Source organism: Leguminivora glycinivorella, chromosome Z (assembly GCF_023078275.1).
Source record: "Leguminivora glycinivorella isolate SPB_JAAS2020 chromosome Z, LegGlyc_1.1, whole genome shotgun sequence".
Lineage (NCBI taxonomy): Eukaryota > Metazoa > Arthropoda > Insecta > Lepidoptera > Tortricidae > Leguminivora > Leguminivora glycinivorella.
In genome coordinates, this window is record NC_062998.1 from 26,380,308 (window position 1) to 26,408,008 (window position 27,701).

The window sequence follows — 27,701 nt, forward strand, 5'->3', positions numbered from 1 at the left end:
TAAATAACATACTAAAAAATCTCAGCGGTTTCCAGATCAGAACTGTCTCTTCGGCCATTTCCCATAAGGCCTTAAGGCCTCTGCCTACTGGTAGAATTAACCTTTGGTCTTAGAGCCCAGAGCCGCCAGACCTTCCTCATCTTCTCAAGGATGAAACTTTGGGACAATGTTTTTTTTTTTTTTTTTTTTTTATAAGTTGGCTTTCACTCCTCGGTCTTTTTTCCGAAGTGTATTTTGCCAATGACGACGTTTCTCAACATACAACGCACGTAAAGAATGTTCGGTGAACTGAGAATTTTGATTTTGGGAAGGATTGGGGACCTGACATGGACATGGAAGAATAATTGTTATTTAGACATCACAGACAAAACAACACTTAATTATGAAGGGCATTGGAAGAAGATAGATTCGAAAGTTATTGACATGAAAGGAAGATAGAAAAGGATTTAAAATTTATTAATATTTTATTTTTAAAGCAACTATAGAGCAATATATAATTATACCATAGACAACAAGAAAGCATGAGTGTACGCGGTAGAAACGAAACGTAAGATGCAAGATGGAGGCAAAGCAAAAAAGGTAGAGTCAGTTTTAGAGATATTATAGTTTTATGTTATTTTCTTTGATATGTTTTATAAGTATACTAGTGAAGGGAGGGTCCATAAAAGATAGAAGAGATTGGAAATTGATAGGTCGTGGAATACTGTTTGGTAAGACGTCGTATAACGAGTGATTGAGCCTGACGCAGTTAAAAAATATGTGGTCCGTGGTACCTTCATCGAGCCCGCACTCACACAAGGAGTTATCCCGTACCCTAATTTTGCAAAGAAACACCGGGGTGCATACGTGTCCCAAACGTAGGCGGCAAATAGTAGACGTGATCCATTTGTGGGTAGACTTAAAGCGAGAAAACCACGGCTTATAGGGAATGATTGGTTGGATGTTACCATAATGTTTGCCCTTTTGTAATCTAGAAGAGTTCCATAATTCCTGCCAGTCATTCCTCGCATCACTGCGGGCTCCCATCATTAAGTCAGCAGATTGTACCGTATTATGCATTTCCAACCCATTAAGAGTGGCCTGTTTAGCCCACATATCAGCTTCCTCATTGCCAGCAATGCCACAGTGTCCCGGGATCCAGGCAAGGACAATCTGTAAACCTATTTCGTGACATTTGTAGAGCAATTGTTTTATTTTTAGGATATAAGGGGAAACTAATTTCATTTTCAGGTGGTTGCCTACTACTGCCTGCAGACAGCTTTTAGCATCTGAGAAAATTATGACCTTGGGGATTTTGTGCGATTCAGCATATGCCAAGGCTTCCATAAGAGCAATGGATTCACCAGTGAAGACAGAGGCCTGAGGTGGACATTTATATGGTAGAAGGATACGGTACCTAGGGATCCAGACCGCGGCTCCCACATAGCTTCCAGGTCCTAATTTTGAGGCGTCAGTAAAAATGGGTAAGAAGTCTTGCCATTTATCTAATTCTTTATTAAAAGTGATGTCTGCAGCAGGGTCATTTTTGTCAATATTGAAGTGTAGAATGATGTTAGGGGAATGTATTAAACTATTAAAATCAATTTCAAATACGGGGTTGGTAATTGTTTTTTTTAGTGGGAAAGGAAGGTTCAAAAGTTTTCTGTAACTAATAATAATTCTGGGTGGTATTTTATGTGTCCAATATGCATTTACAGATGCCTCATCGGATAGGGCCTGTAATCTTGAAGTGAGCGGGTGATCTGATAAGGAACAAGCCTTAAATACATACCGGTCAGACAAAAGTTGCCTACGAATGAAGAGGGGCGGATCCACACACTCAACCTGTAAAGCATTCTTAGGTGAGGAACGCATGGCTCCAATGATGATTCGCAGACATTTGGCTTGAATACCGTCCAATTTACTGAGTGCCTGTTTGTTGCAGGGTTCGAGAATAAATGAGGCATAGATAGATAGATAGATTTTTATTGGTATTAATCATACACTGTCAGTTTACAATCATAAATTACAAAGAAAATAACAATTCATTACAGTCACATTAAATGTTCATAAATTAATTAACAAATAATATTGTTGAAATTATATAACACAAAATTAAAACATACAAATTAATGACATTATTATTGATACAGATACAATAAAATGGGGACTTGGACACTTCAATTTACCAGGTACTCATTCACCGAGTAGCAGGCCATGTTTGTGCAGTAGGTTTTAAACTCACGAACAAAGGTACGGTCTGTTGCAAGCATTTTAATTTTTTCAGGTATTTTATTATATATTTTAGCGCCCATCACACTAAGGGACTTACCAGTTTTCTGAAGCCTGTGTGTGGGTACAGCTAGCCCTGGTTTCCTCCTTGCGGAGTTGACCTTTGCGATTGGAAACTCGTGCAGGTTTCTTCTCACATATTTTCCTACCTCAAAAATATACAGAGAGGGCACAGTTAATATATTAAGATCAATAAAGAGTTGTTTAGCGGGCTCGTCCGGTGGCACGCCGCATATTAGCCGAACAATCTTTTTTTGGAGAATGAATGGGCGGTCTCTGTCCGCTGCTAGGCCCCACAGGTCTATTCCACTACTTAAGTGAGTATGGAAATAAGCATAGTATGCCGTGATTAGATTTTTTAAAGATAGTGTACGCCTTAAGCGCGATAGGGCGTAGTATGCGGTGTTTAATTTAGAACATAATACGTCAATGTGCTCGCCCCACAGCAAGCCCCTATCAAAAGTGAAGCCCACATAACGAGAATGACATACAGTCTCGACCTGAATACTGTTAACGTCAATATTGAGACTAAAAGCTTTTCCAGTAAGTGAAAAATGGATGAGGTTTGTTTTGGCAACATTCACTTGCATTCCGTTACACTCAAACCAGTACAGCAATTGAAAAATGACATCTTTCGTGTTGGTCTGCAGTTCGTCGTGACTGTTGCCATGAACGACTGCACAGATATCATCCGCGTACATTATAAATTTAGCAAATGAGCTGGGAAAAGGTAGATCGTTCACGAGCAGAGCAAACACGGTATTCCCGACGTTCGATCCCTGGGGCACGGATCTGTCTCCGATGGATCCAAACTCAGAACGGTCGCCATTTACGTCTGTTAATTGACTACGGTCAGCTAAAAACGACTTTATTACATCTGAGGCTGTACCACGTATACCGTAATGTCCTAGTTTAGATATTATAAGTCCATGGTCAACCAGATCAAATGCGCGGGATAGATCAAAAAATATAGCGACCACGTGCTGCTTTGCCTCCAAGTCGTCGAGGACAGTTCGTAGTAGTTTGCGCGCTGCACCTACGGTAGACCGGCCCGCCCGATAGGCGTACTGCTCGTCACCGAGTGCCCCGTTCTTATTGAGAAACCCTATAAGTCTATCACAAAGCCCTGATTCAAAAATCTTGGAGACTGCGGGTACAAGGGATATTGGTCTATAATTTTTCATCGAGTCCTTGGCACCCTTCCCTTTATAAACTGGGGTCACCTTGATTTTTTTAAGCGATTCCGGATAGCAACCTTTATGTAATGAGAAATTGAAATATTCGCACATGTGGTGAATAAAGTTTAATGGCAGCCTATGGAGGATTGAGGTGGGGAAGCCGTAAACATCTTTAGTTCCTTTTGCTTTGAGTTTTTTTAAGATTTTCAATACTTCATTACAAGTAAATGGTACAATAAACATAGAAGACGCTTGGGACGGGCAGGCAGCACGCAGCAGGCGCATCGCATCCCCCAGGCGCGGGCGCACCGGGGTGTCGCGCACCACGCCCAGGTAGTGCCGGTTGAGCGCGTCAGCCAGCTCGCGGCCGGTGCCGCGCTCACCGCACACCGCTCGACGCAGCACGCCGAACTCGTCCTTGCCACCCATTCGATTCTTGCAAGTCTCAGTTTTAATGACGTCCCATAAGGCAAGGCTTTTATTAGAGCTAGCCTCGATTTTATTATTTAGAAAAGCTTTTCTTGTTTTATTAAGGAGACCGTTGTGCTTACATTTATAGCTGTGTATAAACTGTGTTAACTGAACATTGTTTGGATGAAACCTCGCTAATAACCCTAAGAGCAAAAGAAATTCCTTGCTACTGGTAATCTCTTTATTTAACCACACTTTGTCTCGTGGCTTAATGAGTACTTTTTTAATAGGACAAAAGATTTCAAATGTTCTATGGAAGTGCTTAAATAGTAGCTCAAAGCTATTAGTACTTGGATCTGAGAACCTAGACCAATCAAAACTCCCTACCTCATGAAGGAGTTGTGTTATTTGTGTATCATTCGTAATTCTTTTTGTGATATGTCTGGTCTGATTATTTAACATTGTGAATGAGTATTCAAACGATATTGCACAGTGATCACTTATACAGGTACCTACTGGATTAACCGATACAGATTCTCGAGCTAAGTCGGTATATACATGGTCAAGACAAGTATTAGAGTTACCCTGTATCCTGGTCGGAAAGTTAACCATGGAACTCAAATTAAATCGGGTCAACAAACCTTGGATGTCACGCCTTTGTTTTGTCCGTTTCAGTAAATCTATGTTAACGTCACCCATTATCAAAATATTCGCATTCTCATTAACTAAGTAGCTGAGTAACAAGTCCAATTGGGAAATAAAGATGTCCAAATCACCCTCCGTATTAGAGCGGTATACGCAAATTACAATTAAATTGATTTCTACAAGTTGTATGGCGGCTATTTCAACATGCATTTCTATAGAATAACTGCACAGGTCGAGCCTATCTATAGCTGTGAGACTATGATGCGCATAAATACACACACCGCCGTGCTGCCTAGTTAAACGGCAGTATTTAGAACTTAAAACATAATTATTGATATTAGTCACTGATAACTCGTTCGATAACAACCAATGCTCAGTAAGTAGTAAAAGATCGTAATTTATACCACCTTGTAGTAGGCATTCAATTTCAGCAGTTTTGTTACGAAGACATCGCACATTTTGTAGCAGTATGTGTAATTTACGTTCGCACGCACTACAGGTTTTTTCCTTGTTGTTGTTCGGTGGCTGGCGAAGCGCAGACTGCTGAACCGCGCCCGGCGCGGCGGGAGCGGGCGAGAAACCAGTTAGCAAATCTCACACCCGGGGGCCACGCAGTCGGCGAGGTCAAGCGCTCGAACAAATTCTCAGGAATACCTATTATAAATGAAGCGTGCCTTGTGGAATTAATCTGCCGCTTTTCCACGTAGTAGTCATTCGATTTTTCAATCTTGTTTAAGAACTGTAGGATGTTATCTGTGGTCGTTTCTGGGTCGAAACGCCAGGCCTGTATACATTTAATTTGCTGCACAGTCTTTATTGTGTCATCCGCTTGTCCCGCTCCTGATATTACAGAATTTCTTCTCCTGTTCTTTTTGCTAGTGACCTTTTCCCATTTCTGGTTGTCCGCTTCGATTTCAACATCGCCTGTTGAGGTGAATTTAGGTCCAAGTTAGAGTTGTCGCTATAGGGCGAGTCATTGATAAGCGGTGTGAACGCCGTTTTAGTGGCCACAACTGTCGTCGTTGCATTTCGGTTGTCATCGGGAATTCGGCTATCAGGTGATGAGTCGTCAATCTTCGGGGCGGGTCGCACGGCTTTCCTTGTCCCACTCGAGAGTTTGGATATGCTTGCGGCTGCACTTGTCTTCGCCAGCCGCGGAAGTCGTTGAGATTCACTGGGCTGCGCATGCGCGGGCGCCGGCGCTGAGACGGGTGGCGCAGGCGTAGTCGACAGCGATTGGCGGTTAGCTTTTGAACCGATTCCGTCTTTGTTTTTGCATAACTGACAAATGTTCGTTGCCTGGTCTGATAATATGCGATTTTGTTCGGTTATCTTGCCTTCAAGTACCTGTACTTTACTCACAAGTGACGTTACGGTTGTTTTTAACTCGCGTATAAGGTTTTCGAGTGGTTTAGTGGACATTTTAACAAAATTTTAAATAAATACGCGGAGTGCAATGGATGTGCAACCGAACTTCACCCGAGGTGGGGAGGGGACTGATCAATTTGACTACGAATCAGCGCATTGTATAGCAGCTTTTGGCAGTAGGGGTGTGCACCCCACCAGACTCCAGAAAGGGCGCGGAGAACATTGATACCTCTCTCGCATTTGCCAACTATATAGTTAAGGTGATGAATTCCAGACATTTTGGAGTCCAAAAATACACCAAGGAATTTCACGAAGTTGCAGCTAGGAATAATTTGGTCCTCATATTGAAGGTTGACAGTTACTGGGGACGCTATTGCACAACACCCTGCATTTTATGATTAAGCACTGAGACTTGGCACAGGTTGTTCCTTGGGTGGCCCTGAGTAGATAAAGATCGGGAGGCATCGAGAGCCCCCCTTAATTTAGGAGGGAAGAGGGGGGGAAGGCTGGCGCCGCCGCGCTTCCTTTGAAACCATATTTCTCTAAAACTATACAAAATAGGGCATGCGATATCATTTTCGGATAAATGAAGGACGAGGAATTCATTTTTGGAACAAAAAAATGTATTTTAGAACAAAAATACAAAATAAAATGGGAAAATCTGAAAACGGGATTTTTTTTTAATACATATTATTGCATATTTTATGAAAACTGTAATGGTTTTTTCTAAATAAAAAATATTATTTAATAGCTACATTTATCTAGTTTTAGAAAATGTACAATTTGTTATAGAAATATATTATAGGACGAGTGATAAAAAATAATTTACATCGCCCGATAGGGTGATTTGAATGCTCATTTCAATAAGTTTTGTCAATGATTTCAGGTATAATCACTATTTTTAACACACGAAAGCCGTAATCATTGTAGTTTATAGCTATTTTAGTGATTAATGTACTTAAAATAAAAAAAAAATACAAAAAATTTCAAAAATATTAAAAATGTGATATTTTTTTTAACATTATCCTATTTTGTTCTTTCTACACAATATATATCTAAAAGCAATAAATATCAATAAAAAGCCACATTTATACAGTTTATAAAAATATATAGTTTGTTATATAAATATATTAAGAAACGCGAGATAATAAATAATGAAAATGAAAATTTTAATGTACGGGTCAGCTGGCATTATTCGATGAGGTGAGGTAAAGGTACTACCCGCTATGCAGTGGAGTTCGTGTAGTAATACAGAAATATACTTATTTTAATAACATTTACACATGTAGGTATATCACGAGCCAGTACAGAAAATTGTAAAAGTCCTATAATATAGTTTATTTTGATTGTAATATAAAATTGCATGTGACTTATATTGCAAAAAAAATGTCTTAATCACGTTCTCCTCTCCTAAAACAGTTCTGCATGCATAGGCTTGAAGATTTTTTAGTTTACTAGCAGAATTTAGTTACTTCCTTTGGGCCCCCTTAAATCGGTTTTACCCATCCATAAAAGATAAAATAAAAATCGTCATATTCTTCCTTTCAGTATCAATGATAGTTAGTTATTGCGCAATAGTGCCATAAAAAATAAACTAGATTCGTATTAGCATTAAACATTAATGATTTTTGAACTAAGACATTGCTTTTGTACAAAGGAGAACCTCAAAAAATGGTCTGACTAGACGAAAACATATGTATCGGGGCTAGTACTCAAGGCTCTCAAAAAGTGTAGCTATTTTGAGTTATTCAAATAAAACAACATGAATAGTCTGAATTTAATTATGTATATATCACAACATCCACTGCATAAGCACATCAGCTCCGAACATTTAATTTAAAAAGTCTTTTTTTACGGTTGCACCTTACGCGGCACTGTTTTTTATTACACCTGCATCCGACAATTTCGAGACATGTTTCTGCAGCAACAGGCAACGTTGCGGGCAAGTAGGCTCCCAAATCCCAACTGTTACAGACTTTCGTCCAGCCACAAGTAGCAAATAATGGCAAATTTTGAATTGGGTTTAGTTGACCCCATAAATGGACACCTTGATATACCTAAAACCCTTACAAAAATGGCGCAAGGCAGCTTTTGTCGGTGAAATGCTGTTAATTTGGCGGTCTTTTTTGGTTAATAACTATTTTCGGCACTCGTTAACCAAAGTACAGGACGCAGATCTGGTATAATAAATATGTCAAGTAAGAATTATCCATAAATTATGCAAATCATATAGATAACTACTATTTCACAAGATGTATTAGGATCAGATGTATACATTTATCTGACCTATCATATCAATCGATCATTTCATGTAATATAAATAGTTAAATTCAGACTATATAGGAGTACTTATGTTTTTTAATTTAATTACTCTAAATAACTACACTTTTTGAGAGCTTTGAGTACCTTTACCTCACCTCATCGAATCATACAAGCTGACCCGTACCGTACATCAAGATCGCCCTGCCACGTCACTTTCATTATGTTTTATCTCGCGTTTCGTAATATATTTATATAACAAACTATATATTTTTATAAACTACATAAATGTGGCTTTTTATTTATATTTATTGCTTTTAGATATATATTGTATAGAAAGAACAAAATAGGATAATGTTATAAAAAAGTTATCACATTTTTTTTTTAATTTTTGTATTTTTTTATTTTAAGTACATTAATCACTAAAATACCCATAAAATACAATGATTACGGCTTTCGTGTGTTAAAAATAGTGATTATACCTGAAATCATTGACAAAACTTATTGAAATGAGCATTCAAATCACCCTATCGGGCGATGTAAATTATTTTTTATCACTCGTCCTATAATATATTTCTATAACAAATTATACATTTTCTAAAACTAGATAAATGTAGCTATTAAATAATATTTTTTATTTAGAAAAAACCATTACAGTTTTCATAAAATGTGCAATAATATGTATAAAAAAAAATCTCGTTTTCAGATTTTCCCATTTTATCTTGTATTTTTGTTCTAAAATACATTTTTTTTGTTCCAAAAATGAATTCCTCGTCCTTCATTTATCCGAAAATGATATATCGCATGCCCTATTTTGTATAGTTTTAGAGAAATATGGTTTCAAAGGAAGCGCGGAGGCGCCAGCCTTCCCCCCCTCCTCCCTCCTAAATTAAGGGGGGCTCTCGATGCCTCCCGATCTTTATCTACTCAGGGCCACCCAATGAACAACTGTGCCAAGTCTCAGTGCTTAATCATAAAATGCAGGGTTCCCATACAAGACATAGCAATAGCGTCCCCAGTAAGTAGGAATAGCGTGCCGACGTGTGAAGGTCACTGTACAGCTTTTAGAAGGGGAAAGAGATAGACCATGATCATCTAACCAGTCCTTCAGATATGCTAGAGCCTCATTGAGTCTGTCAGCTGCTTCGTCGGTATGATGTGCTGTGGAGTAAATGACCAAGTCATCTGCGTACTGGAGGATGCTGCAGAAAGGGGAGACAGATTGCTCTATATCAGTGGTTTTCAAACTTTATGGTGTCACGGCCCTTTATGACTCCTTAACTTTTTCGCGACCCCCATAGCTCTTTCTTTGCCAAATATTAGCTATATCAAGTATAACAAAACTGGATTTGCAGATTTATTTTCTGATTATGTTTGGCTATTGAAAGTAGCAAACGAGTATCTTGCCGCGATATCTTTGACGAAAAAATAATTACAGCAGATAAAGTTAACAGGTTTCTAGCAAAAATATAGTTGTGGACAACATTTTTACACAATATGAACGTGAACGTAGAAATCCATATTTCTGTTATGCCACCATGAGAGCTTGCAAAGTTAAAAAAACCAATTCTCAAGATATTTCTCAAAAACTTGGATTTTGAATCCTTTTTTGAATAAGTCGCGTACGCCTCGGTGAAAGAAGCAAATTTTGGAACTAGCATCTGATAGATTGCTAATAAATTGGAGTTGGTATCGATTTCAATTGGTGCGTTCTGGGTTTTCAAATAATGGCTTGATCCCATTTGCTACTTCATATTTATGTGAGCTGACATTTTCAACAATGGTAGATATAAAAACAAAAAAAGGAATAAGAATTTGACTTTTCAAGAATTTGACTTCGATTAGAAAAAATCAGCCTGTCATAAGTTTCTCTTAAACCTAAACTTCGTGGCCCCCCAGGATAAGTGCCGCGACCCCCCTGGGGGTCGCGACCCACACTTTGAAAAACACTGCTCTATATCATAGGTATACAGATTATAAAGAATGGGACTAAGAACAGAACCTTGAGGAAGGCCTCGCCATACAGTAAGCGGAGAGTATATAGCATTCCCAAACCGAATTTTAATAGTTCTGCCCATGAATAGCTTAAAGATAATGTCGACTATTCTCGATGGAATGCTCAGCTGACGCAGTTTTGCTCTGAGCAGAGGTAGTTGGACATTATCGTATGCAGCGGAGATGTCAAGAAAGCATCCAACTAGTTGCTGTTTTTTAGAGAGTGCCAATCTGATATCAGAGGTTAGTATACTTAAGCTATCCATAGTACTCCTTCCTTTTCGGAAACCAAATTGGGTATTTGCTAGTATTTTTTTGTTTTCCACTAACCATTCCAATCTGTTCTTCACCAGGTGTTCGAAGATTTTACCCATAGTGGCAGATAGAGCTATGGGGCGATAAGAAGTAGACTGCTGCGGGTCCTTGCCTGGCTTCAATATTGGAATTACAATCTGTGACTTCCAATCCTCTGGGACCTCCCCCGACATGAAGAACGAGTTGTATATCTGCAGGAGGAAATCAATGCAAGGGGGACTTAGTTTTTGGATAAAACAGTATGGGATGCCGTCCTCCCCGGGTGAGCTGTTACGTAGTCCTCTCAAAGCTATATCCAGTTCTGAGGTTGTGAAAGGGTTGTCAAAGTGATGATATGTTGAATGAGTATCTGGATGTGTGTAACATTCCTCAGGAACAAATGGAGGAGCTAGTTTGTTGGCAAATTCTCCTAGCCAGGTTGATGGGTCACACGATGAAGTGGGGTCTGATTTGAAGGAGCCTCTGAATTTCTTAACGTTTCTCCATACCAATGATGGAGGGGTTTTAGGGTTTAGACTTTCGCAGAAGCCCTTCCATCCTGCTTTTTTTGATTTGTTAAGACAGCGTTTAGTTTGAGCAGATATTTTTTTGAAGAAGGTGAAATCTGAAGTTAGGCCTGATCTATTGTATTTACGTTCTGCCATGTCTCGCTCCTTGACAGCTTTTGTGCAATCTGCGTTCCACCAGGGGGGAGATGGGATTTTCGAATTATGTGTTTTTTTCCTTGGGATGAACTTATCGGCCGCTTCAAGAACAAAAGATTTTAAGAGGTTATATTTGCCACAAGGGCTTAATAAGTTTTTGTTGATTTCTTTTACTTTTTCCTCGACGTGTGAAGAATAGTTTGGCCAGTCGGCTCTATCGATTATGTGCTTAAGGAGAGGTTCATGAGTAGATATAGGGGACACTGACGATGGTTTTGAGATAATGATGGGAAAGTGATCGCTTCCATAAGATTGGCCCAGAACCTGGTATGATAGAAGACAAGAGAGGCTAGGAGAGCATGCCGTTAAGTCTAAGACAGAGTTGGGGTTCTGGCCAGGGTACACCCGGTGAGTGGGTGTGCCATCATTGATTACTGAGACATTAATATCATCAAATAAATCAATGAGGAAAGAGGAGAAAGTATCATTGTGCGATGAGCCCCAGGCCGTGTTATGGGAGTTGAAATCACCAAGTATTAAAAGGGGGTGTGGAACAGAGAATAAAATAGTGGAAAGATCTGGAATTAAATTTAAATTAGGGTGGGGAATATATATTGAAATTATATTTATTCCTATAACATTAGCTGCAACTGCGTTAATTTCATGGGTGTGAGGAGGAAGTTGAATTTGGGAAAAAGGGTAATTTCTATTTATTAATAAAGCACTACCTGCACGTCCGTCACCACGGTCATCCCGGAGGCACGAGAATCCCGAGACCCGGAACCGGGAACCCGGTCGTAACCATGTCTCCGAGATGGCCGCAACAGTTACGGAGTGCGAGTTCATTAGATTAATTAAATCTGGCTTTCTTAAATTGATGCTACGGCTATTCCATTGAAGGAATGAGGCCATAGTAGCCATTGTCAAAGGTTAAACTTGACAGAGATTGTTTGAGAGAATTCATGTCTTGGGCAACGTTGGGCGGTACTAGGTCTCTTAACCTGGTGATCATGCCCTCAAGGAAGGCAAGACCGGACTGTATAAAGTTGTCAGTAGGGGGAACATCATCATTGAAGGGGGGGTGGTTAAGAGCGTGTCCGTTTGGCAGCTGAGATTGGGGAGTAGAAGTAATGTTCTGGAGAGCTCGACGGTCGTATCCGGGAGAGAGAGGGGACCTTGGCCTAACTGGACGGTATATTGTCTTGCGGTATGACGTTGATGTACAGGGAGGCTCAGTAGTGGAAGGTCTGCGTGGGGTCGCTGGTGGTGGGGTACTAAACATTGTGTTAGCAATTTCGGCAAAAGTCTTACGCACGGCAGGAGTACGAGCTGCAGCCTCCTGGTAGGAGATGTTTTGTTCTGACATAAGTAATTTAATTGACTTTTGTCTACCAAATTCTGGACAATTTTTGTCAGTAGCCAAGTGGCGGCCTGTACAGAACAGGCAGCAAATATGCTCCGGTGCCACGTTGCAGGTTTCTCCCGGGTGTTTTTGAGCACATTTATAGCATCGAGCATCAGATCTGCATTGCGTCTGAATATGGCCAAAACGCAGGCATTTTCTACACTGGATAGTAGGAAGAACATACACTTCTACATTTAGTGACGTGTAGCAGGCGTATAGTTTTGATGGAAGGGTTTGACCTTCAAATGTAACGACTACAGACTGAGTAGGGATCCAAGATGGGGAGCCGTCGTCCTTGGTAACTTTACGCTGAAGGCGGCGGGCTTTCAGGATTTTTCCTGTGCCCTCTTTCAATTCTGTAGCGGATACAAACTCGTCCATCGACCAGTCCACAGGTACACCGCGGACCAGACCCATACGAGAGACATGGTAGGATGGGATTACTCCTATTAGTTTGTTGCGCGTCAAACATTGGTTTGAGAGGAGGTTATTGGCGTCGGCTGGTGATTTACATTCTACGGCAACGCGGTTACGTCTAAGGGCTTTAATACCGTCCCTTTTGATACCAGGGACACTGTCTCTGGCAAATAATTGGCCTACTCTGATAGGTTGTAAGGAGGTTCCTGCATTGGGTGCTGCTTCACGAGATATGTGTACCACAAACGGACCACTGTCAGTGACGTCGTATTTCCGGGTTGTATTGTTGTCGAGGTCAGGGTGTTTATACACGGTTGAAACAGAGGCGTTGTTGACTTCACCTTGCATCTGACGCTTCTCGCTGGGTTCGAGAATTTGTCGTGACTTTTCCAAAGCCTTGGCGGCGTCTCTTTTCCGGGACTGAATGTCTATGTCCATCATTTCTGTAACGTTCGCCAAGGCTGTGGAATTGCCACCAGTGCCAGTGCCACCACCCGGGTCGGGCGGCTTATCCGCCTCGTCCCCCATCGCGAATACCTTACCGCCTATCAGCAGATGCGATTATTTATGTACACTGTGTTAAAATTGTTAAATAAACCAGTACCAAACACTTACAAAACGGGAAGTTTTATTTATTGGGATAACCTAGAAGAAAAACCGAACAGACTCACTCAATGCGCTTCTGTCAAAAACCCTGGGACAATGTTAAATGTAGAGTTCGTATCGAAGTTTAATGTCTGCATATTACCTAGGTCGGCTCGTCGGTCATTTTTTCAGGAAGGTCTGGTGACTCTAGGCTCTTAGTTCATTTATAAGATGATTTTCAATCATAAATATTTTGATGGATGATGGATTGATAGATTTCATTTACTTTTATATTTTAGGTTAGTATTTTTCTCGTGTTGGCGAAAATTTTTACAACACGTGTTTGTGTTTCTTTCACTTGCTAGGATACAAATATTGGCGTGTGGTCAAAACAACAACTTTGCTGCCTAATAATAAGTAACATTACGATACAAGTCTGAAAAAAAGGAAGTTCGAAACGAGTGGTGATAAATTAAAATACCACCGAAGGGAGGGTCTTAAAACGACACGAGTTACGAATTTGTACGATGTTTTTCAGTACGGCCCTCCCAAGTTTAGTGCGTCAAAAAACACCATCAGTACTGAAAAATAAATGACTATTACACACTCACAATATACTTGCATAAATACAAGCTAAACCTTTTGCACCAAATCAGTATTATCCGTTTTTATACTAAACAATAAATTGTTAGTATTGGAAATAAAGTCGAAGCTATGAACGGATCAACGTGTCTGTTTTCAGTGAACCGTAGAGCACAGGTGCGCTCTGTGGAAACAGATTTTATGAGACAAGATTTATAAATGTCGATCCGTAAACTCTGTTAGACTTGTTAAATGTTAATATAATTCACTTATGTAACAGAAATATGTTATATGTATATAATTAATTTTAGTTTCCTGTTTTGTTTACAATATTATAACGATGCTGAAAGTTAGGTCAACTGTAAAGATTGTAGGTTGGAAAAGTTTAACGTAGTCAGACTCCTAACCGTTATTTTGCGTGTTAATGTGAAAGTAAGATAATGACTATAAAACATACCTTGTACGGGGGTGTAAATGTTCATGTAGAGGCAATCCTCGCTTTGATTCTTCAGTCTTGGCAACAGTCTCCTTAAATACTCCAGTCTACCTTTGGGCATTCTCTCCAAAGCAAGAGTCTCGTTTGAAATGTCGGGCAAGCGTTGAGGACACACTGGACCCATTTGGTCGACTTGCTTTACGTCATCCCAGGGCGCTGGAGCGCGCGTCGGCGCGAACCTGTATCAAATATGTCATTTCCTCAAAATGGAAAACCCTACATTTTTTACTTGTTTTTAATCTATTTTTGTCTACTATTAGGTACTCAAAATGTGACAAGAAAGTAAAGAAATGTAATGAATGCATTAGTGCACAATAATTATAGGTAGGTACGTATTTACATTACGGTAATTTATTTTTTAATGTAAATAGTATTATTGAATGTACTAATGTATTTTATTATTATATAGAATTTACAGGTGTCGTTAGTATAAAAAAACTTAGAATAAAAATTAACCTTATTGAATTATGTTATAACTATGCAGGGTCATATGTGTTAAGAAAAAGTTGTACAATACATACCCTTTAGCACAACTTGCCTTGTCGCGCGCGACTCCATACATCAAGCGCGACTTCAAGTATGGACTCGCCCGCGACATGGCAAGTTGTGCTAGAGGGGCAGGTAAAGTATTAATAAATCATTCACACTTACCTGTTAGACCCGGTAGGTGGAGTCGCATATGGTACTCCTAAATACGCTTCCACTGGTTTCAAGAATTTATGTTGATCCATTGGCAATATAACACCTTGCATTTTACCGTATCTTGTTCCAATCACTCTTGTCCTAAGCATAGAATTTCTTCCGCCGCTGTAACTATTGCCACATGAACTTCTTGGAAGGAGTAGAATGAGAAATATTACCAACTTTGCTTTATCTGTTTGCTTCGATTTCCAATAAATATTATTTGTTTTTAAATATGCGGACCGCCTTCCAGCCTTTATGTCTAAGTTTGGGTCATTTATTAACTTCGATTTGGCGTTAAGAGTATACTGTTTGATTGAGTTGCATATATGTAGCGGCAGTCTTATATTAGCCATTTTGAGATAATGTCAGCTGTGGGGTCCCATTATTTATTGAATTTCGCCAATATTATTCAAACTATAATGCGTTGAAATATTTAAACATACGTCTTTAGGTAAGTAAACTTCTTGTAAAAATGTTGGCACAATATTTTGACCAAGCACAGCCATCATTTTTAAAACCTGTAACAAAAGAAGTTTGGATTATATAATATGTAGATATTTTAAAATGCCTGCAGGAGAAAAGTGAAGTTAAATAAGTTCTGTTGTAAAGTATTAGATAACCTAATTCGCATATTAGGTATGCATTCGTTTTATGGCACCTTAATTTAATTTCTCCATTTCACCAGAATGCATTATTTTTTTAATACTAACTTCGTATGACCTATGGTAATAATTTCAAAGTCTCAAAATACCTAAATTATACAGTGCTTTCTTAAAAAAATGTTGCACTTTAAACTTAATGTCATATTTAAAAAAAATGCAGAGGGAGACAATTTTACAATTTTAGCATCATATTGTAGTAAATTTAGTCTAGGTACCTACATTAAAAACGTCCTAAGAAAGGTTTTTCAAAAACTAGTCCTAGTTTGTAATCGCCAAAATTTGAAAAACCAACGATTATTTTGCGGTTTTTTTCTATTTTTGACTAAGTTGCGTTCGGCGCTCGAGTCACAAACTTAGATTATTCATTAGGCCACCATAATTAACAAGTCGGCATAAAATCAGAATTACCGAATTAGATGCATATTATAAATGTAGGTATAAAGTTACTGGATTATTATGAGACTTGAACGATCGCAATAAAAGACAATAATTTTAGTATTTTATACAATCGTGATATAATACAGAGCATTTCAGTCGAGTACCATGTTTAGGCCACGAAGCTTGTTGAGTGGCCTTATTAGGCCACTTATAGAACTTGTATGAAGTTCTATTTCTGAAATTATTAAGTACAGTTAACTAAAGTGATTGTAATGAAATATATTATAGTTGAGTAAGGCCCACTTTCACCAACCACTTAACTCAAGGTTTGAGGGCTGTCATCTGTCAAATTCCATGTAAAATGGTGGGTTAACCCTCCATTTTCGTTGGTGCAAGTGGCCCTAACCCAAGGGTTAACCCACCATTTAATATTGAGCGGAGTGATGCATTTGCACCACGCATAAACTTGTTACAAGTTTCTGTGGCGCATCAAGGTTCTTAAGGTTTTTGTAATTTTCTTTATGATATTAATAAATAATAATAAAAAAAAATATATGGAATTTGACAGATGAGATAGCAGCCCACTAACCCTGAATCAAGTGGTTGGTGCAAGTGGGCCTAAGTGTCAAAGACTATCCAACACTGATAAGTAGGCACTTCTAGTTTAGTTTGTGGTGGCCTAATTGACAGATTGAAGTCGACGAGTATAAAAAGTATTGGGTTGGCACCAAAAACAGAGCCTCACCCGAAAAAAGTTATGCTGTCCGTTTGGTGGGATATTCATGATATTATTCACTGGGAACTCCTACCAAGTGGAATGACTGTTACCGCATCAGTATACTGTAATCAGCTTGAAAATTTAAACCAAAAAATCTGTCAGAATCGTCCACAGCATGCTAAAGTTTTTTTCTTACACGACAATGCTCGCCCACACATTGCAAAAGTGACTCGGCTAAAGCTATTGGAGCTAGGTTGGAAAGTGCCTCATCCACCGTACTCTCCAGACTTGGCACCTACGGATTACGCATTGTTCAGATCGCTAAGCAATGCCTTGAATGAAAAAAAGTTCGATGATCAAGCCCATCTACGACAGTACATAGCTGAGTTTTTTGAATCTAAACCTAAGAACTTCTTCGCCGATGCTATTCATTCTTTACCAGAACGATGGAGACAAGTAGTAGATAACGAAGGCCGTTATATTTTTGATAAATGATTAAAATAATAAATTAAATAAAGTTTGTGGTGGCCTAATTGACAGATTGAAGTCGACGAGTATAAAAAGTATTGGGTTGGTAAGTAGTTAAACTCTCAAGTAGTCAATCTAAATTACATTTGCTTTTTCTAGTTTTGGAATCTGGGCAGTTAAAGGACAACATACATAGTAGAAATTTTAAAAAATCAATACTTCCACTTGAGAACTTATCTGCGATGAATTAACAAAAGAGAACAATGCTCGGCTGCCCTACGCAGAAATCAAGTAGGTATCTCAAAATTTTCCAAAAAATGGTTTTTTACATCATTCGATTCATTTTTTCAAAATACTTCTTTCAGTATTTTTTTGAAATTTTTATAATGTATATTTTTCAAAATATAGAACTTTAAAAAATTCAAGTACTTCTTTCAGTATTTTTTAAAATTTTTATAATGTATATTTTTCAAAATATAGAACTTTAAAAAATTCAAGTATTTTTTTTTAACGGGGTATTCTACGCTAAAGTCAAGTATCTACCCTATTTCTATCTTGAAATCGAATATCTTGCGAAAGATACTTGCAATTCATATTAGATGGCTAAGTTACTTGACTTCAGAGTTGAAATATTGATATTGATTGCGAAGTTACTTGACTTCAGCGTAGAAATTTTGATATTTATTGATAAGTTACTTGACTTCAGCGTAGAACTATTGATATTCTTTGCGAAGTTACTTGACTCCGGCGTCTATCATTTTGTTATGATGTCAAAAGCTTGTAATTACTTATACATATATTAATTTGGGTTTCAGGTAGAAATTGTCTTAGTATTAAAAACAACCAGATGTAAACAGTAAAAGCACGAGGAACTTGTCTTATTTACCTCTAATATGTAACTTCTTTTATACAAAATACGAAAATACATATAACGAACATACTTACATAATTATTGCATGTTGGTTAGTTGATCAATAGGCTACTAGCCTCCTAGTTAAATCAGCTTCTTTTTAAGAACTGTCAAAACGAATTTGAAAGACTTGCTAATATGGAATTTATATGAAATTGAATTGAGTGACGTCACGGTCAACTCCGTTACTTTATATATTTCTACCTGACTTATTAAATAGAAATTGGATTTAAAAATAACTGTTGTCCATGTTTTTCACATAATTATCTGATGCTTTATTTCGTGCATGATATAAAATAATTTATTTGAACTACAGTCAAGTTCCCTATTATTATAATTAAGTAAGACTATAACTTTCATTATTTTTTTCTGTCTTCATGTATTTAGGTATTTAACTACTGTACTTAATTAATATTGTGCGTTCCACGGGAAATCGCTTTCGAGGTTTTTTTATGATTTAAACAGTCTCCTACAACGTAAGTAATTGATTAAGTTTCATGAGTATTTTTGAACTCTTCGTGACAGAAAAACTTCTTAATCCTATAATCTTAAGACAACTTGCATTCAAACACAACCAGAGCTTCTTTTCCGTGGATTACTCCAACATTGCATTTATATTAAAACCTAATTTACACAAGCATGGCATACACTATATTAAAATAATCTATCTAAAATGTATACTAGCGGCCCGCCCCGGCTGCGCACGGGGCTATCATAAAAATGGTTATAGTAATTTATCCTTAAAAGATAGACATATGCTATTGCAGACTTTTTTGTAGGTCTATGAAAGATACACAATTTCGTAATACATTGTTTTGATATAGCTCAAAAAGTTTGGGCAGCGTTTTCGATTAAAGCTCTCAGCCAGCAGAATTTTGTCCGACTTGATTAGCAAAAATTGACATATTTCAACTAATTCGAACAAGATCTCAACAAATTATATACCAAAACCTTTCGCAAGAATCATTCTATTTATTGGTGAAAACCGCATTAAAATCCGTTCTGTAGTTTTTGTTTTAGATACATTTAAAAATAACAAGCCTACCAAAGCTAAATGAAAACAGTTCAAGATACTTGCTTTCTTGTAGAAAAGCTTTAAAATTTTCTTATAAAATAAAATAAAATAAAAACGTTTTTTCGCTCTACTGTAAAATTTGGCAAAACCCAGATACTTGATTTCTGCTTAGGGCAGCCGAGCTGTTCTCTTTTGTTAACCCTAAACCGCTAATTACCTGTGCGAAATAAATACCATAAACAACAAAAGATGTTTTATAAAAAACAACAGTATTCATTTAGTAATAAGGTTCAAATTGTCATAGCATACACTCAATGTACAACGTTTTGAAATTAAGAACCGTGGTCACGCAGGTGTAAAGGAAACTTTGATTATTGTAACTTGTGTTCATTTTTGACCCTTATTACTAAAGGAATAACTGTTGTTATTCATAAAACATCTGTTGTTGTTTATGGTATATATTTCGCACAGGTAATTAGCGGTTTAGGGTTAACAAAAGAGAACAATGCTATTAATCTCAAGTGGAAATCTTGATTTAAAAAAAAAATCTACTATACCAAGATGATATACTTATTTAAGTATTGGTAATCGGCTTTCATTGATCCATTCATATTGAGAAGACGAGGATACCCAACCCCTGAGAGATTTTAAAAAGATGACAAATGGCTTATTCAGTATTCGATAGCAAATGCTTGTAATAAATCAAGAGACTCGATTATTCGTAAAGAGGAATATATATGAGGGAGAAAAGGCTCAGTCGCATTTGGACATTTGACATACCTATTACACATTAGGCTGGGGTTGTTCGTGTAGCTACATTACTGTAGCGGCGTTGTTGTTGCTGCTGTAGCTATGTATTCTTGAAAATAGACTTTTGGTGCAGCTTTATTGCATAAATTATGAGGTTCATTCCATGTTTCATTTTCTTTACAGTGTGTTACCAACACGCGGACATTTAAATATTAAGACCGATGATAATTTGATCCATTAGCAATCGTTTGCGCAAATAATAGTCAATTTAATATTTATATTAACTGCAAAAATAATTCACCGAAATCTGCATATACTCGTACAATGTACTGCGTGCACTTCGTAATTATTGTCATTACCATAGATTAAATATAACAAGATCATACCATCCCATACATTAAAATGCGACCGCCTAAGACCGCACTTACACTTCACCACACATAGATGGCGCCACAAAATAATGTCTTGTAGCTTTCGATTATACTTGTAGATGGCGTTAAGTGTCACTTTTGACATAGATTTACGGCTCGGAATTGACACTTAATGCCAATATACAAAGGCACGTATTTAACCGGGCGACTAAATAACCATAGAAATGGGTATCAAAAATAATAGTTTGGCGACTAAAATGGGGCCTCAAAATATTTCAATATGAGGTAGCATTTTAATGTCATTACGGCTACGGTTTATTCAGACGCGACTACCAACTATTTATTTGGCAACTGAATTATTATATTGGAAACAATTTAAGAGATACAGTTTAATAGGAAAACGGCTGTCTATTAATATAAAATATACAGTTCTTTTAAAATATTTATGTAGCAAAATAACATAAAAAGTACATTTAAAATTTATACATCGGCACTCATCACCTGAGCTGTCATTTTAATAAAAAAAAGTATTGTTATAAAATATAACGGTCGACAAAATATTATACTTATGGGTAAGAAATTAGGTATTTGGGGGTGCTGGCAACTTCGTCTATACAATTAATTTAACTTTTCATGACGTTTACTCTATCGAATCTAAGGCCGGCCTTATACAGTCTTAACTTATCACTCTGAATTACTCTGAAAGATTAATTTTTTTGACAGGAAAACCTTACTCAGAATATGCTTTGACACAAATCGTTTCGCAGATTTTATAATATCGAATCTTATGCTGGCATAATGTTAATGAGCAAAATCAGGGTTCGAGGATATATATCCAATGGATATATATCAAGCGGGGTTCGACGATTATATATCAATGGATATAAATATCCGATATTTATCATTTGTTTATAAATATTGCAATACAAATATGGTTTAAAAAAATGTGACATTGTTAAAAATATAGTTTTTTTTGTGTTTGTTACTGTTTTTCTACTAAATGTTCTGTTTTTTAGTAGAATTTTCCTTATCTGAATTTGTATTCATAAATAATGCAACAAAATACTGCCATGCCTTCCATACAAAATGGATATATATCAAAGTTGATATATATCCGATATATATCAAAGTTGATATATATCCGATATATATCATAAATATCCGATATTTTGATATTTATTATAAATATCGGATATTTTCGAACCCTGAGCAAAATAATCTTCTAAATTAAGAGTACTTCCGTAGATGTTTGTTTGCATAATATTGTTTGCATAATATTTAGGCGGTAAAAAGTTGTCCATATTCTTCCTATTTCTGTTTTGATAGCGAGTCATGTGTGTTGGGGATGCATGCCTCTGGGACTGTATTTCATTTCCTTTTTGCTATCGTTGTTTTGTTCATACAAAGTACCTAAGAATTATGCCATACTTAGCAAATTTGGTAGGACTTATATTTTACTAAAAAAATAACCTAACCCTAACCCACTTTTTGCTAGCAGGAAATAATTCTGCTCTTGTATTATACTATACGATATGGCAATTTTTTTGAATACCACGTCGGTGGCAAACAAGCACACGATCGGCCTGATGGAAAGCGGTCACCGTAACCTATGGATGCCTGCAACTCATGGGGTATCATCATATGCGCGTTACCGACCCATTAGAAGCTTATACACTCCTTTTTGCTGTTTACTTATTATAAAATGATTTGGTACACGTTCCCTCGCTTGCAACTCGCTCGAAGATAGATGTGAGTCGAGATATTTAAATACTACCCGTCGTTTACGGGTCGCAAATACGATGTTTGAATAGAATACACATTTATTCGTGAACACAGGCAAGATAAAATACACATAATAACAACAAGACACAAAGGAATGAAGTGCCACGAAATGGCCTCACCTCAGCGTGTTGCTGGTGACTTCCAGCGCTGATCTTCCGATGAGACCATCCTTTCCCTAAAGAAACGATTTTATATCTGTTTTAAAAAAACCTACTTCTCAATATTTTTTTTAGTTGCCTCTGCAATTTAAATACTACTTTAAACGATGAGCTAAGTATAATTATTTAGGTGCTAACATCTATATGACTACAAAATATTAAAAATCTTACGCTTTACAGTACTAGGTGCCAATTTTTATTTTAGTCGCCAAAGTATTGCTTAATGTTCCTCGGCAATATTTTTGTCGCTTGAAATTTGCTGCCGTTTTTTCAATAATAATGATGCTTAATATTTGAGGCTCATTTATTTTTTTTGTCGCCACTATATTAAAACACAGCCAAATTATATTATTGTATGCCCGACATAACTTCCCGTTTAATATTTTAGTTGCCCGGTTAATTATATGCCATATACAAATAATCGGTGGCAACAAGGCATTTTTTGTGGCGCCATCTATGTGTGGTGGAGTGTAAGCGCGTTCGTAGGCGGTCGCATTTTAATGTATGGGATGGTATGATCTTGTTATATTTAATTTATGTCATTACTCACATCGCTAATACTAATGAGCTGTCGTTGGCCTTACTTGACAGTCTTGTCACGTTTCTGTGCTGTAGGTATGAACAGATGTAGTGCGAAAAGAGTTGCCTTCGATTTGTTACTGAAACGTACGAACGTGTCATGCTATTTCAGTCAGTCTCAGTACAAGATGTACGGACATTGACTGAACTAGCATGACGAATACGAACGGTTCCGAAGGAAACCCTTTTCGCACTACATCTGTACAGTCAACCAATTGGAACCGTAGGCCACTGTAGAACTATGTCAAAGTGACGTTATAAATAAGATTGTAAGAAATCTCTTACTACTTGTCATTTTGACATGGTTGTAGAGTGGCCTAGGGTTCCAATTGGTTGACTTTGACCCAAGGAACAATGTTGTCAAGCAACATCGCCACAGGTAAAAGAGCAAAGTCGCTAGTCTTACTTATCGTACAGGTCATCAAATAGAAATATTGTTAGAGAAAAATGAGCATAGTTTGAAAATTGTGTCGCTTATCTTCAAAAGTGGGTATATATAAACAAATAACAAGACAAACCGACAGCGATGATGAAGAATTTGATGAACAGAGCATACACACATTTGCCGTGAAGAAACACAATCCTGCTACAAAAATTATGATACCAACTCTACTTAACGCAAAAAGAGTTGAAATGCTTTATGACCCAGGAGCAGTACATTCCGTAATTGGTAAGAACCTGTGGAAAGCTATTGGACGTCCAACACTAAAGAAATGCAAAAACCTTATTGCTTACACAGAAGTACAAATTGAAACATTAGGAACATGTGAAATTACAGTTAATGCTTTTAACATTCAGAAGGTATAGACAGCATACGTAACACAACAAAACGACATTCCGCTTTTTGGACTGGATTGGTGCCTAAGTTTCGAGCTACCTATGCCTCCTGGAGCTAGATTGTGCAATGTAAAAACACCCGCAACAGTTACATCAAACCAGCCAGATACAAAACATGATAACATAATACAGAACATCCTTCAAGATTTCAAGTCATTGTTTGATGGTAAACTTGGGACTATAAAAGGACATAGTGCTAAGATTAACATAGCAAACGACGTGAAGCCCAAAACATTTCGACCCCGCCCAGTACCATTCGCCTTACGGGAACAAGTGAACAGCGAACTACAACGATTAGTCCAAGAAGAAGTTTTAGAACCAGTCGATACTATGACGACTCCAATTGAATGGGCCTCCCCAATGGTCATAGCGATTAAAGCCAACGGAAGCATCCGCATTTGCGCCGACTTCAAAGTTACTATAAACCAACATGTTCAAACTGATGACTATCCACTTCCGAGATTCGAAGAAATAACATCAAAATTGTCTGGAGGACAATTGTTTACAAAGATTGACCTGAAAGATGCCTACTTACAACTGATGATCCATCCAGAATCACGAAAATACTTAACGATTTCAACGCATAAAGGCTACTTTCGCTACAAACGTTTACCTTTTGGAATTTCCTTTGCACCTGCCGTTTTCCAAAGGACCATGCACCAGATCCTCAGCGGCATTGATGGTGTTGTATGTTATCTTGACGACATTCTTATAACGGCTTATACTTTAGAAGAACATATAACACGCGTAAAAACAGTACTTCAAAGACTTCAAGATGCCGGAGTCAAGAGCCAAGTAAATAAGTGCGCTTGGTTACAGAAAAGTGTCACCTTCCTAGGACACACAATAGACGCCAACGGTCTACATCCGACGGAAGACAGAATTAACGCAATTAAGAACATGCCCATACCAACTAACACAACGGAACTCCGAGCCCTACTAGGCTCGGTAACATACTACGGCCGTTTCATAGACAGCCTTCATATGAAATGCGCCCCATTGTACAGACATCTAAAAAATAATCAACGGTGGCACTGGACCGAAGAAGACACACGAATAACGAACGATCTGAAAAACATCTTGACGTCATCAGACACCCTCGTACACTATGACGAAAACAAACCGATATATGTCAGCAGTGGCGCATCAGAGAAGGGAGTCGGGGCAGTTTTATTTCATAAAATCAATGAAACAATGAGACCCGTTGCATATGCATCAAGAACACTCTCCGACGTTGAACAAAGATATTCTACTATCGACAGAGAAGTATTGGGTATCGTGTATCACAAAATTTCATCAATACCTATATGGGAGAAAGTTCATTTTATTAACTGACCATAAACCCTGGAAAGGATTTTCAGTCAAGATCGAGAAACACCCAAAATTGCTAGCAACCGGCTTCTTAGATGGGCCATGATCTTAAATAGCTATGAATATTCCATTCATTATCAAGCAGCACGGGAGAACACCCCGGCCGACGCACTATCCAGACTACCGATCCTAGGCAACGACACAACATTATTAGAGGAAAGAACCGGGCTACCGCAATTCGCCCACTTATTACATCTACGACTTGATAACATTCCTGTAACTAAACACGAGCTACAAAAACAGATGATCAAAGATAAGACGCTCAACAGTAGTAAAAATTACATAATAACACATTGGCCTGATAAGAAAGAACTGTCCGACAACCTATACACGTTTTATGAAAAAAGGGACCAAATGTCATATGAAGACGGAATCTTACTTTGGAACGGAAGACTCGTCATACCAGAAACACTACGCCCGCAGGTCCTAGAAATGTTGAACGATGGCCATAACGGCATTACAGCAATGCAATCACTGGCACGTCTACACGTGTATTGGCCAAACATTGACAAAGACATATTAACATTTTCAAAAAGGTCCAGTCTATGCCAGCAGTCTAGGAGCAACACGCAGTGGCGTAGCGAGGGGGGGGGGGGGAGGCACATGACAGGGGGCGGCAAAATCGGCAATTAAAAATTATAACATACATAGAAACAGAGTCGCACCATAAGTGTTCCTTTGTACCTTTTTGTTACGGAACCCTACTAATAAAAAATAAAAAAATTATGAGACCAACATTTTTCAAATCGCGCTGTGAAACGCGCCAATGCTCTGTTTTGTGCTGGCGCCGAATACACCACACCACGGTTGCGAGGGACGCGGGGCGGGGGCGCGAGCGGCCGCACGCTGCCGAGCTTCCACGAACTATAGGCGAATGTTCGAAGAACTATGGCGAAAGAGCTGAAGCGGCAGCTATATTACACGATAAAACACCTTATCTTCATAATGTTAAGCCTTACTTTGTAATGAATGGAGTTTTATATTTTTGTACTTACGACACATGATTACTTGAGTTGAGCAAACAAAATTCGTCATTTTGTTCCGAAGTTTCGATTTTAAAAACTGCAATTTTTACTTCTTAGTGCTAAGTTTAATTTATAATAGGAAAATATTACATTTGATCTGTAGATTGATATTCAATTCACTTATTGTCAATGTCAAACTAGCGACCCGCCCCGGCTTCGCACGGGTACTTTACCTACATATAAACCTTCCTCTAGAATCACTCTATCTATTAAAAAAAACCGCATCAAAATCCGTTGCGTAGTTTTAAAGATTTAAGCATACATAGGGACATAGGGACAGAGAAAGCGACTTTGTTTTATACTATGTAGTGATTGGGTAAGTGTCTATTTTAAGCATTTTTAGGGTTCCGTAGTCAACTAGGAACCCTTATAGTTTCGCCATGTCTGTCCGTCCGTCCGTCCGTCCGTCCGTCCGTCCGTCCGTCCGTCCGTCCGTCCGTCCGTCCGTCCGTCCGTCCGTCCGTCCGTCCGTCCGTCCGTCCGTCCGTCCGTCCGCGGATAATCTCAGTAACTGCAGGGGCGGCTCACTCCGCGATTCTATCGCCGCGCTACAAGTACATCCTGGCGGCCGCGAGTTCGCGGCCTACTCAGGGGTGGCGCGCGTTCTCACGGAATGCACGTTCGCACTTTCTACTGTTACTTTACGTCGCGAGTTTTTTTTAAGGTTCAGATTCGATGTACGCGTGTGGAATGGCTAATAATATTTAGTTAAATAGACATCATGAATAAAATAAATACCATAGGACATTCTTACACAGATCTACTACTGATTAAGTCCCACGGAAAAGTTCAATAAGGCTTGTAATGTTGGAACTTGAACAATAATATATGAATACAGTATTTGTACCTATAAAGTACCCAAAACTTGAATATAATAATTAATAGTACATATAACATTTTATGTGAGTGTTAATTCGTTTTAATCCATAAGTAACCCTATCGCCGGACGCCGCGCACGTGCGGCTCGTTTCTTTGTAAGAATTTTGTAGGTATTTAAAAAGGCGGCATAACGAGAACATCAAAGCAGTGGGCCTTCTGTACTTGTACTATTATATATTCTGTGGTAACTGTTAGCACTAGAAAGCTGAAATTTGGTACCAATATGTATATCAATCACGCCAACAAAGTGCAAAAATAAAAAATGGAAAAAATGTTTTATTAGGGTACCCCCCCCCCCTACATGTAAAGTGGGGGCTGATATTTTTTTTCATTCCAACCCCAACGTGTAATATATTGTTGGATAGGTATTTAAAAATGAATAAGGGTTTACTAAGATCGTTTTTTGATAATATTAATATTTTCGGAAATAATAGCTCCTAAAGGAAAAAAAGTGCGTCCCCCCCTCTAACTTTTGAACAATAAATGTTTAAAAAATATGAAAAAAATCACAAAAGTAGAACTTTATAAAGACTTTCTAGGAAA

At 38.0% G+C, this 27,701-nt stretch overlaps 1 protein-coding gene across 1 annotated transcript in view; it reads right to left on the reverse strand.

Moving 5' to 3' along the window:
- Positions 1-27,701, reverse strand: part of LOC125240703 (neuroligin-4, Y-linked-like) — a 97,864-nt gene that overhangs the window by 22,253 nt on the left and 47,910 nt on the right. The window contains exons 2-3 of the mRNA XM_048148721.1: positions 15,223-15,773; positions 14,533-14,750 (exon numbers count right to left, since the gene is read on the reverse strand). Of these exons, the coding sequence (XP_048004678.1) occupies positions 14,533-14,750; positions 15,223-15,608 (604 nt within the window). The 5' untranslated portion in view covers positions 15,609-15,773. The remainder of the gene's footprint in view (positions 1-14,532; positions 14,751-15,222; positions 15,774-27,701) is intronic.